This window comes from Lolium rigidum, chromosome 2, assembly GCF_022539505.1.
Source record: "Lolium rigidum isolate FL_2022 chromosome 2, APGP_CSIRO_Lrig_0.1, whole genome shotgun sequence".
Lineage (NCBI taxonomy): Eukaryota > Viridiplantae > Streptophyta > Magnoliopsida > Poales > Poaceae > Lolium > Lolium rigidum.
The window spans coordinates 14891527-14903042 of NC_061509.1; the positions used below are offsets into that span (position 1 = coordinate 14891527).

Sequence of the window (11516 nt, forward strand, 5' to 3'; positions counted from 1 at the left end):
ATGACCCGGACATGGACATGCATCTACATATACATCCAGCCATCCAGGAATTCGCACACCTCTCCACGAGGCGGGCAGACTGGCAGCGTCCAGAGTCGAGACGTGGAGCCAAAAACCAGAGATCACTCCAAAGCCCCACCACCACCAGCGTCAGCCACGCCGCGCGATCCAAAACCCCACTAGCCGGATCGGAGCTCTGCAGATCTCGCCCATTGCTCTGCTCCGCCGCTGAACCTCCGCTACCGCGCGCCGGCGGCGGCGCTCCGAGATGTGGCGGCTCAAGATCGCGGAGGGCGGGGGCGACCCCTGGCTGCGCACCAGGAACGCGCACGTGGGCCGCCAGGTCTGGGAGTTCGACGCCGCCGCCGACGACCCCGACGCCCTCGCCGCCGTCGAGGCCGCGCGCCGGGACTTCGCCGCCGGCAGACACCGCCTCAAGCACAGCGCCGACCGCCTCATGCGCATCCAGGTAACGACCGAATGCCCCCCTCTCCCCCTCTCGCTCTCCGCCGCTGCCCTGCGTGCCACGATTTTCGAATTCTGGATTAACTTCGTGGTACCCGCAACTTTTTCCTAGCGTTACTTTTTTTTTAATTCTCGACTAAAAGGCTGTGGTGGTACTTCTCTGACGACTAGTCCTCGCGTGCGAGCCCGACAGCAGTATACGGAGATACCAGATGCTTACGAGAAGCCGGCCTTGCCTTGAGAAATATTTTAATGGGCAACATCAAGTACTACCTGTAGTATATAGGGGGAAGTACTACTACTTGACATTGACAAGGAGCGGTTTAATGCGCGGCGAGTATGCTGATTGCTGAGATCGGATCTTGCAACTTGCACACGCCCGCTCCCAAGTACACATGGATATGGTCTATGGATATTTGAAATGCAAGTGCTACACTGTGGTTGAGAACGGTCCTACTTTCCCATCGCTGACTAGCTTTTAAGGCTAACTAATCACAAGTAGTGCAAACGACCGGCAAGTATGTGAACATGTGCTGAAGTTTTTTTTATAACTGAATTTGTTGCTTGTACATTTGAAAAACCACAAAGTAGTGCTGCTATCCCTATTTACAGTCATTTTCCTTGTCTTTGGGTTAAAAGGTTTTAACCCAATCAATTACCAAACATATGGTTAAATACTGTTTGGGACTGAATTATGAGCAGAAACACATTTGCCACTGCTCCAGCAGCATTTACCAACAGGGCAGACTAAGGCCGATGTTGGAGTAGTGAGGTTTTTGCCACTGCTATGCGATAATATTCTCCCTGATCGCTCAAAGCATTTCTGCTTTTCTACGTGCTGCAGTTTGCAAAAGAAAATCCGCTTAAGCTGGATCTTCCTTCTATCAAGCTGGAGGAGAATGAAGATGTCACTGAGGAAGCCGTGTCGACCTCTTTGAAAAAGGCCATCAGCAGATTTTCTACTCTCCAGGCACATGATGGACACTGGCCTGGGGATTATGGTGGTCCGATGTTCCTTATGCCAGGATTGGTACTTCCTCTGGATCAACAGTTCCTACTTAAACTATTTCATGTCAGATGTGGAACTTACTCATTGTATCTTATCTTGTATTTACACAGCTTATAGCACTATATGTGACTGGAGCACTGAACACTGTTTTATCATCAGAACATCAGAAGGAGATCCGCCGATATCTCTATAATCACCAGGCAAGGGTCTAGTTGCCAACTGTGCCATCTTACTGTGGATGAAATCGTTAATGTTTTGGTGATTGCGTGTAGAATGATGATGGAGGTTGGGGATTGCACATTGAGGGTCCAAGCACCATGTTTGGCTCAGCCTTGACCTATGTTTCCTTGAGAATACTGGGAGAGGGACCAGATAGTGGAGATGGTGCTATGGAAAAAGGTCGAAACTGGATTTTAGACCATGGGGGAGCAACTTATATAACATCATGGGGAAAGTTTTGGCTTGCGGTATGGAATTAACATCTTTTACTCCATATAATTTCCGCTTCCATTTTGTTCATCCTGATTAAGGCATAAAGAATTCCTGCTAATTCCCTGACATATTTAAGGTACTTGGTGTATTTGATTGGTCTGGTAACAATCCACTGCCACCAGAAATATGGATGTTGTCATATCGCCTGCCAATTCACCCGGGTTTGTTTCATGCTATTGTATCATTCTTCCATGTTGCTAGCTTATGTCTTTCTGATATGCTTGATGCTATTGTGCAGGTCGAATGTGGTGTCACTGCCGAATGGTGTACCTACCCATGTGCTACGTTTATGGAAAGAGATTTGTCGGCCGAATTACACCACTTATATTGGAACTAAGAAATGAACTCTACAAAACCCCCTACAGCGAGATTGATTGGGACAATGCTCGTAATCTTTGTGCTAAGGTTTGCTTACTTCAGCCTTTCTTATTAATGCTGATCTGTGTGAAACAATTTATCAACAATATAATACAATTTCTTACGAGGCCATGATGAGCCAGAATTAATGAAAATTCCCAAGTAGATCTTGTTGTGCCAATGCTGTCCTCATTGAGTACAGAGTCTTTAAGAAGTCCCATACCAAAAGTACAAAATCTTTAAGAAGTCCCATTGCCAAAGTTCTGTCTTTTAGGGTCCGTTTGGTTTTCGCCTGTGTGTGCCCTGCCAACGTTGGCCAGCCAATTTTTTGGCACTGGAATCTTCCACCCGCGGATGACCAAAAATTTGGCAACGGATTGTGAAGGCTGTACCAAACGATCCATTGGCAGTCAAAAAATTGGCAGCAAACCAAACGAGAGTGAGAGCCTTTCACGTGACCAATATGTTCGAAGGGCAGCTTGGAGGCATGAACCAAACAGACTCTTAAGAATTCCCATTAACAAAATAGTAAGTTTACATAGCCATTTTTGTTTGAATAGCAATTTATGTCACAAATGTGCCTGTTTGAATAATATAGTTTGAAAAAAATGCAGTTTGAGAGATATGTTCTATGTGAATGGGGTCAACGTCTTCTTTGTTGTACTAGTCACGAGTCACATGCCAATACAGTAGGTGAAAATATGTGTCAAGTTCTCCAATAATTTTATAAAAGGCTACGCTACCGTATTTTATCTTGCTTTATCTGCATGGTGTCTATTTATAATCTATCTAAGATTGTTCTTTGAATGTTTTTGTTTTCTTTATTGTAGGAAGATCTGTACTATCCACATCCAATGATACAGGATATATTATGGGCCACCCTCCATAAATTTGTCGAACCAGTTATGACGCATTGGCCAGGAAACAAACTGAGGGAGAAAGCTTTGAACCATGTCATGCAGCATGTTCATTATGAAGATGAGAACACCCGATACATTTGCATTGGTCCTGTGAACAAGGTAAACTGAAGAATATGATTGCTTGTTGATCCACCTTTTATTTTCTGTCCTTTTCTTTCTTCAAGTGTTTAGAAGAGCGTTGCATCTGTTAAGAGGCAAAATTATCATAATTTCAGTGCTTTGTTACATGGCATACCTTTTTTAATTTTCTGGTGTTGCTGGACAGATTTTTCAATTTCTACTGTATTATACCCCTGCTCTGAAGCCTTATATGTGAACTGAACTATTTTGTCTAGAGCTACTTAACTATAGTCGCAGCTGCATATTCACCTCGTGTAACTACTGCTGCAAACTGCACAGCCATGATTACATCTTGTGAGTTATAGCATTTGGTTTTGAAACATGTACACTTCTATATCACAAGGACTTGTAGACGCTGGATAGCCTCCAATGTCAAGCTAGTGTATGCTAGTGCAAAACCTTATACTACTATACTATAGTCCTCTCCTCTCTAAAGCATATATACATGCCAAACAAGCACTGTTTGAATGATTTGTCAAGCTTCATATTACGAATTTCTGTCCCTTCTTAATTACATGATGTTAGCAAAACAAGAAACCTTTCTTAACGCCTTAATTTGTAAGATAGTTTTCTTAATCATGTTGGGACATATTCACATTTTCTCCATATCTTGCTTATTTAGTGGAGAAAGGATTCTGAAAACTGATGATGTGTTATTCTTGTCTGTAGATTGTGAACTTGTATACCAGAAGTTTGTACCTTAATGTCTAGATTAGTTTAATATTTGTCAATCATTTATGTTCATATTGTTCAACTGAGCGTGCAAATATCTCTGTGCAGGTACTGAATATGCTTGCTTGTTGGATTGAAGATCCAAATTCGGAAGCATTCAAGCTCCATATTCCAAGAATCCATGATTACTTGTGGGTTGCTGAAGATGGCATGAAGATGCAGGTCATTACTATGCCTTAATGATTTTTTATTTACCTCTACCACATGGCATATGTGGTTAGCAACCTAAACAAAACAAAAAAAGATTTTTTATTTACCTCTTTTACTTTCCGTTAAAGCAGCCACTACAACAAAAAACCTACCGATATTTATATTTTACTGTATTTAGATGGCACTGGAAAGTTGTTCCATCATATTCTGTTTATCTTAGTCACCTTTAACAATGTATTTAACATGGCACATCCATCACTAGCTCCTTTCTTACTTCAGATTTTATTGCTGACTAGGCCTGCCGCCCGGTATCTCCTTTCTTACTTTGACCATAAACAATCCAGTTTCTGTGCACTGTAGGGTTATAATGGCAGCCAGCTCTGGGACACAGCTTTCGCAGTCCAAGCTATTGCGGCTACTGGCCTCATTGATGAGTCCGCTCCCACTCTTAAGCTAGCACATAACTACATTAAGAACTCTCAGGTACACGTTACATGCATGTTTGTTTACAAGCTACCATTTAAGTAAACTTAGTGCGGAGTACTTACCTTTGCTATTTGTATGGAAGGTTCTTGACGACTGCCCTGGAGATCTGAGTTATTGGTACCGTCACATATCTAAAGGCGCATGGCCTTTTTCTACTGCTGATCATGGTTGGCCTATATCAGATTGCACCGCAGAAGGACTAAAGGTGATTTAGGTTGTCAGTATTACCAACAGTGAACTTCCTTTTGAAGTTCAAACTTTTCCTTTCTGCGATCTAGAAACGTTCTGTGTTCCACCATATGAAAGCTCTGTCATGCATAAGAATCATTGTAGCTTTCAGGTGTAGAAGGTTTAGTTCTGTTCCTTGACTTTTTATCTGCTGGTATTCTTTACATATACTGTCAAGTGTCAAGTGTCAATTTCATCAGCACGGCCATTTAAGAACTTTTATTCTTCCACCATAAGGAAGCTCTCTGTCCTGCATGCATAAGAATCATTTTACCTCTGAGGTGTATAAGGTTTCGTTCTGTTTTTGGCTTTTATCTGCTGGTATTTTTGACATACAGTGTCAACTACCAAGAAGCTTAACCATTTCTTTTGGCAATTGATAGTTTCTTTTATTTTCAGGCTGCATTAGTGCTATCAAAGATTTCTCCAGAAATTGTGGGTGAACCAGTTGAAGTTAACAGACTTTATGATGCCGTCAATTGTCTTATGTCTTATATGGTAAACATTTCAAACTTTTTGGTTGTTGTAATTATTTTATCATTTTACCTACACAAGAGGGGTCATGTAAATATCTCATTCACGTGAGTGCTCAACCTTCGAATTGTGAAATGGCAAAGTTTTTATTTATTTTTATAAAGCAGCTCCATATTCCAAGAATCTATGATCTCGTAGTGTAATCTTGTCAGAAAATGCGTTTATGCCTTCAGGACAAGTACTGGTAAGATGTTTCTTCATATTTAGTAGTGTTTCTATGCTCTTTCAACAAAACTATGTACAGATCATAAAGCAACACTGCTACTAGTAGAGTAGTGCTATTTTGCTAAACAGCCATAGTGGAACCATGGAGTAATCGGCAGTTGCAAATCAGACCAACTTGCTTTAAACTTTGTGTTTTAATTTACTGATTGCGCCACCAGACTTTGGCCTAGGACAACATATATATAAATGTGCTGTGAACAAGACTCCTTGAAGAGCAACTAAATATATGTTGAACTGTCCAAAGTTTTGTTGTCATAGTTCTCCCCTCTATGTTTATATGTTTTCCTTACATATACTGCATGCAAATTTCTGTCAGAGGAGAATGCCTAATGAATTTATTTTATTTTCACAGAATGATAATGGTGGCTTTGCAACATATGAGCTGACAAGGTCTTATGCCTGGCTAGAGGTAAGTTGAACTTCTTTGAGGACCCTCTGCCTCTGTTTCTCGTGCTATGCTGCTATTCGAATTAGCTGTGTACTTTTGGTTCCTAATTTTATTTATGGAATACCAAATCAAAAGATGGCAGGCATTTCTGTTGACAATTCATGTCGAATTAGTACAAGTTTGCTGGACTCTTTGATTCAATGTTTGCTTTGTTTGAAACATGTAACCAAGCATGCATAATATCATCTTATATTTTCATTTACAAACATTATTCCATCTGAATGTCCAATATGTTTATCTATATTGATATGCTTTATTAAACTGTTCAGCTTATCAACCCTGCCGAGACCTTCGGGGACATTGTGATTGATTACCCGTAAGATACAATAACCCTTTTATTGTTGGTCTTGTGCTGCCTCCACACATAAGATAAACTGAAAAAAGTTTAACACTCGATTGGTGGCAGGTACGTGGAATGTACTTCAGCAGCAATTCAGGCCCTGGCATCATTTAAAAAGCTCTATCCTGGACACCGCAGGAAAGATGTAGATTACTGTATCAACAAAGCTGCTAATTACATAGAGAGTATTCAAAGAAGCGACGGTTCATGGTTAGTTTTCACGCTTCATGTGAAAGAATACAACTACAACATGCATATAACATTCTGTATTGTTCTCTATCTATTTTTCTGTAGGTATGGCTCTTGGGCTGTTTGTTTCACCTACGGCACATGGTTTGGAGTGAAGGCATTAGTTGCTGCTGGTAGGACGTTTAAGAGTAGTCCTGCAATCAGGAAGGCATGTGACTTTCTGATGTCAAAAGAGCTTTCTTTCGGTGGCTGGGGAGAAAGTTATTTGTCATGTCAAGATCAGGTACATTCATTTCTATTCAGTTTGTGGATATACATGCAATCTTGTTTACTGGAGTACATCGATATATTCCAATCTTCATACCATGATCAAGATTTTATGTTTGTCTATATGTTCCTACTGTTTACAGTTATATAGTATGACTTAAAGAAATGGGCATCAACTCAAGAGTCATTTATTATTTTTCTCCCACTTTCACCTTTATCAAGTACATGATCTGGCACAGTAATCATCATTTAAAAAAAGATCAGCTTGTAGTTAAAGTATTGTATTCATGCTCGTGGCTCTTGGGCCCAGGCTTTCTTGGATCACAAGAAACTTTGTTCCAACCTATGTAATCATCTTTTGACTTGTATCCCATTAGGTTTACACCAATCTTGAAGGCAAGCGAGCTCATGCAGTCAACACTGGTTGGGCCATGCTGACCCTAATTGATGCAGGACAGGTGCGTCCACAATTAACTTTCTGATTGTGATGCTATACCATAATGTGCTGATTCACAGTGGTACTTGAATCTTTGTTGGGTACAGGCTGAGAGAGACCCGACACCTCTGCATCGAGCAGCGAAGGTTTTGATCAACTTACAATCAGAGGATGGGGAATTTCCTCAACAAGTAAGTCTAGAACGCTTCACATCTCATGGATTATCAGTGTAAAATTTTGCTCTAGATCCAAAAGAAAAGGATTCTGTAAACAGAACTGCGCATTTTAACTTTTAAGACATACTAGGCAGTTTGAACAAACCAAAACAGCAAAACCTAGTTACTGATCCGCCAGAAGAAACCATATGATGCATGAAGATCCCCATAGAACACATCGAAATTTAACGGATCTTTTTTTTTTGCTGGTAAAATTAGCAGATCTCAGATAGTAGTGAACCTCAGAGTGTTATACAGCTGATTTTGTATTTGCTGCGCATAACAGGAGATCATGGGAGTCTTCAACAAAAACTGCATGATCAGTTATTCTCAGTACAGGGACATCTTCCCCGTCTGGGCACTCGGAGAGTACCGTTGCCGAGTCTTGGCTGCCGGCAAGAAATAGTACCACATTTCTCGGGCCAGAGCATATGGCTATGTGCATCCCATCATTGTGGTTCTATTTGTTTGGGGTGTACATGCTAGAACAGTGTATTTTTGTAATAATGTAGCTATGTTCAGGTTAGATATCGGCATCCCCTTTGTTGAAGAAGTAGAGAAATAAATTAGTCTGTACATCCAAATCCGGTGAAGGTTACTCTAAAGGGGGTATGTATGGATACTGCCTGTGAAGGGCGTCGGGTTTCTCGGTGCAATTTGATCCTGAGAAAGTTTGTACATCTGAATCGGGTGAAAATTACTGCACCTGAAGGGGTATGTCTACCAGTGAATGGCATCAGGTTTCTTGGCGCAGTTCTTGCCCTGTTAATCTAAGAGTCCGCCACTTTTCTTTTGAAGGAAAGAAGTTACTCCTTACATGATTTCTCTACCTTAGAGCATCTCTAACAAACAGGTGATGTAAAATACATAAAAAAAATACATCACATGTTCAGTTTTTTTACATCATCTGAAAATTTTCTATATTCCAGGTGATGTAAAATACATCAGCACGCTCAGGCATCTCTAACTGAAGCCCAAAAAGGCTTTAGAGGAGTTTGCGCTCCCAACAGCCGGAACTGACTCTAGGCAAAAACCCTAACAGACTTAGGAGAGCAATTTTTTTTTTTTGCTCATTGGACTCCACGGCTCCTAAATATCCTCCTACATGGCTGCTTGTCTAAAATTTTGCTTCTCCACCTTCGCCTCCACCCCTCCTCCTATAGCGCCGCATTGCTGCCACTGGCTTCTCCTCTACCAGTTCGATGACAATATCGCCGTCGACTTTGCGTAGGCTCCCCCGACTCTCCTACCTTCTCCGCGTAGCCGCTAACAACCTATATCAACTGAATTGGGCAGCGCAACCTTGAGCAAATCCACCGTCGACGCCGACGGAATCCGCTAGGATTCGTCGAGGAACAACCGGATTCACGCGGGTGCGCACCTCCGGTATGGCTTCTTCGTGTTCTCGCGCCGCTGCAAGTCGCTGGATTTAGGGTTGAAGTACCTCATGTGGGCACCGGCGGCAGCAACCGCACCGGCACCGGCTCTGGCACCGCCGGCGCTGGCTGCAGCCATCGCCCCTGCCCCTGCTCCGGCACCAACTTATGAAGAAGATGATCCTAGGATACCCGATCCATCAAGGTATGCTTTTCCCATTGTTCATTTGTGAGCGGATTAAGGTATGTGCCACGCTCCTTCACATTTACACTTCAATTTTCGCTTGTAGCAGAGAGAGACCCAGCACCTTTGCAGGGGGCAGCCGAGGTTTTGTTTAACCTATGGTTAGAGGATGGCGAGTTCTCTCAGCACGATAAGTCGTAACGGGCCTTCAGTAAACTTACGTGCCCAGCCGCGTCCCCAAAACCTCTTTTCGTCTGGCGCGGCCCGATACGGTGTCCGGCGCCCTGAGCCCGTCTCGCTACAGGGGACGCTCCGGGCACACAACGAAAAGCGAGGCGATGCGTGGTGGGACCGACACGTCAGCGGCACATTCAAGTTTGGACCTAACCGTCGCTTACTTCGCGACGGAAGTTATTGGCGCGCAGTGACACACGATCGAAGCATCGCAACGTTGCCTTAATGGCGACGGAGGGCATGCGAGACGTCTCGTCGATGCTGCGCATCCTCCACGCGTCGCCGGCGTTCTGTAACAACCCAAAAATTTCAAAACAAACAAAATGAATTTCCCTAGTTCCAAATTTTGGAACCAACAAAAACTTTTATTAAAATAAGATTGATACATATAGATCTGGTTTAAATCTTGTGTTTTGCCATGATGAGTGTTATTATGCTTATGTGCTAAACCCTAAAACCCTAATGTGATCAAGTGAAGGTCACCAACCCAATAAAATAAAAGAGAAAGAAATCAAATAAGAAAAACTTTAAACCCTAATCTTCTCCGTAAATCATTTTGGATCTATTTTGAGAAACCCAAAATAAAATAAAAGACATATGGGGGCATCTAGCCCTAATAGGTAAATCTTGAACCCTACCTTTATTATTTATGCTAAATGGTGGTGAACCATTGTGAACCCCACTAAACCCTAAACCTCACCCCTCTTTTCACCACCCTAGTTAAATTAAAATAAAAGGGAATTAAATAAGAAAGAGGCATATGTGCCTAGGGCTATAATTATAAAACTTTACCCTAAGCCTTTCCACTTTGCTTAGAGGTTTGGAAAACCTTCATATACCTTACCTAGTACTTATCAAACCAAATCCAAGTGGTTTCCAAAGAAAATAAAAGGAAACTAAAAATGCCATAGAGGCATATGAGAGAAAAGTGCAAATTTGTGAATTTGAGAAGATTGACCCTAGGATTTGTGGTGAATGGTTGGATCACTCCTATATACCATTCCAACACTCAACAACATCAAATGGGCCAAGAACACTCAAATCAAAATCAAATGCCACCTATGCATAGAGGCATATGTGCCACATAGCCATTTCACCAAACTTTGACCTATGACTCTAAACCTTGACCAAATGATGGGAAACCATCTCTCAACCTAATATAACACTAAATTGACCCTAACCCATGCCCAAGTCAAGCAAGGTGAACAAGTTACAAAAATAATAAAATTTGACACATCATCTCTTATGTGGCTATGGACAATTTTGCAAATCTTTAACTTAGACCATTTTGGTTTGCACCATTGGGTGTAAATGGATACTAAACACATATTAACAACTTTGGAAACAATCAAACTTCATTCAAATCAAATTTGAATGAAATATGAGCTCACATAAAATTATGGTCACTTTGGACAATTATAACCTGAGGCCTACTTTGAGCCCTGTTATTTCCAGATTTCTCAACTAAACTTTGCCCAACCTTTGCACCCCTGGCTTTGACTTTTCCCAAACTAACCTTGACCAACTCTTGCCATGTCATCCAAGACCATGTCAAGGTGAACAACTTTCATGTTGACCACCATACCTAATGTTGACCAGGTTGACCAGAATGCATTTGACAAGAGGGGACTTTGAAACTATGTGAAGATGACCCCCATTTTTGAACCCTTGCAAACTTTCACCAAAAGGAGCACCACCACCACCAATCTACTTAAAATATTATATGAATGCAACCCACCAAGAATTTTTCCAAAATTTGAAAACCTTTTTCCTTGCGGGCATTACCTCGAACACCTTGCAGCGTGGTGTGGAATGTTGCCCATGCCGGAAATTGGAGAGGACCAAGTCCAACCCGAGCCTCCACCGCGCCCCCGGAGCCTCCCTTCACCTCCCTGCCACCTCTCACCCACTTGACAAGCCCCTGAGAAGCTCCACTTGACCTCCACGACCATGGCAGGGCCATGCCCGTGCTCACCATGCCATCACCATGCTCCCTCTCTCCCCGGTCACCTCCGGCATGCCCCCGCCTTGTCCATCAACTTCCCCTCACTCTCCTGGACACGCCCGTACCCTCCCATGGTCAACACGACGCATGCACACGCCAGCCTC

At 42.4% G+C, this 11516-nt stretch overlaps 1 protein-coding gene across 1 annotated transcript; it reads left to right on the plus strand.

Moving 5' to 3' along the window:
* Positions 1 to 253: 253 nt before the first annotated feature.
* On the plus strand, positions 254 to 8429 carry LOC124691324 (cycloartenol synthase). The gene is made up of 18 exons (XM_047224597.1): positions 254 to 469; positions 1310 to 1495; positions 1585 to 1674; positions 1747 to 1941; positions 2043 to 2127; positions 2205 to 2371; positions 3154 to 3342; positions 4144 to 4257; positions 4606 to 4728; positions 4814 to 4936; positions 5359 to 5457; positions 6071 to 6127; positions 6436 to 6482; positions 6573 to 6716; positions 6801 to 6978; positions 7340 to 7420; positions 7506 to 7589; positions 7900 to 8429. The coding sequence occupies exons 1-18, from the start codon at positions 269 to 271 to the stop codon at positions 8017 to 8019; spliced, it is 2283 nt and encodes a 760-aa protein (XP_047080553.1). The 5' UTR covers positions 254 to 268; the 3' UTR covers positions 8020 to 8429.
* The last annotated feature ends 3087 nt before the right edge of the window (positions 8430 to 11516 follow it).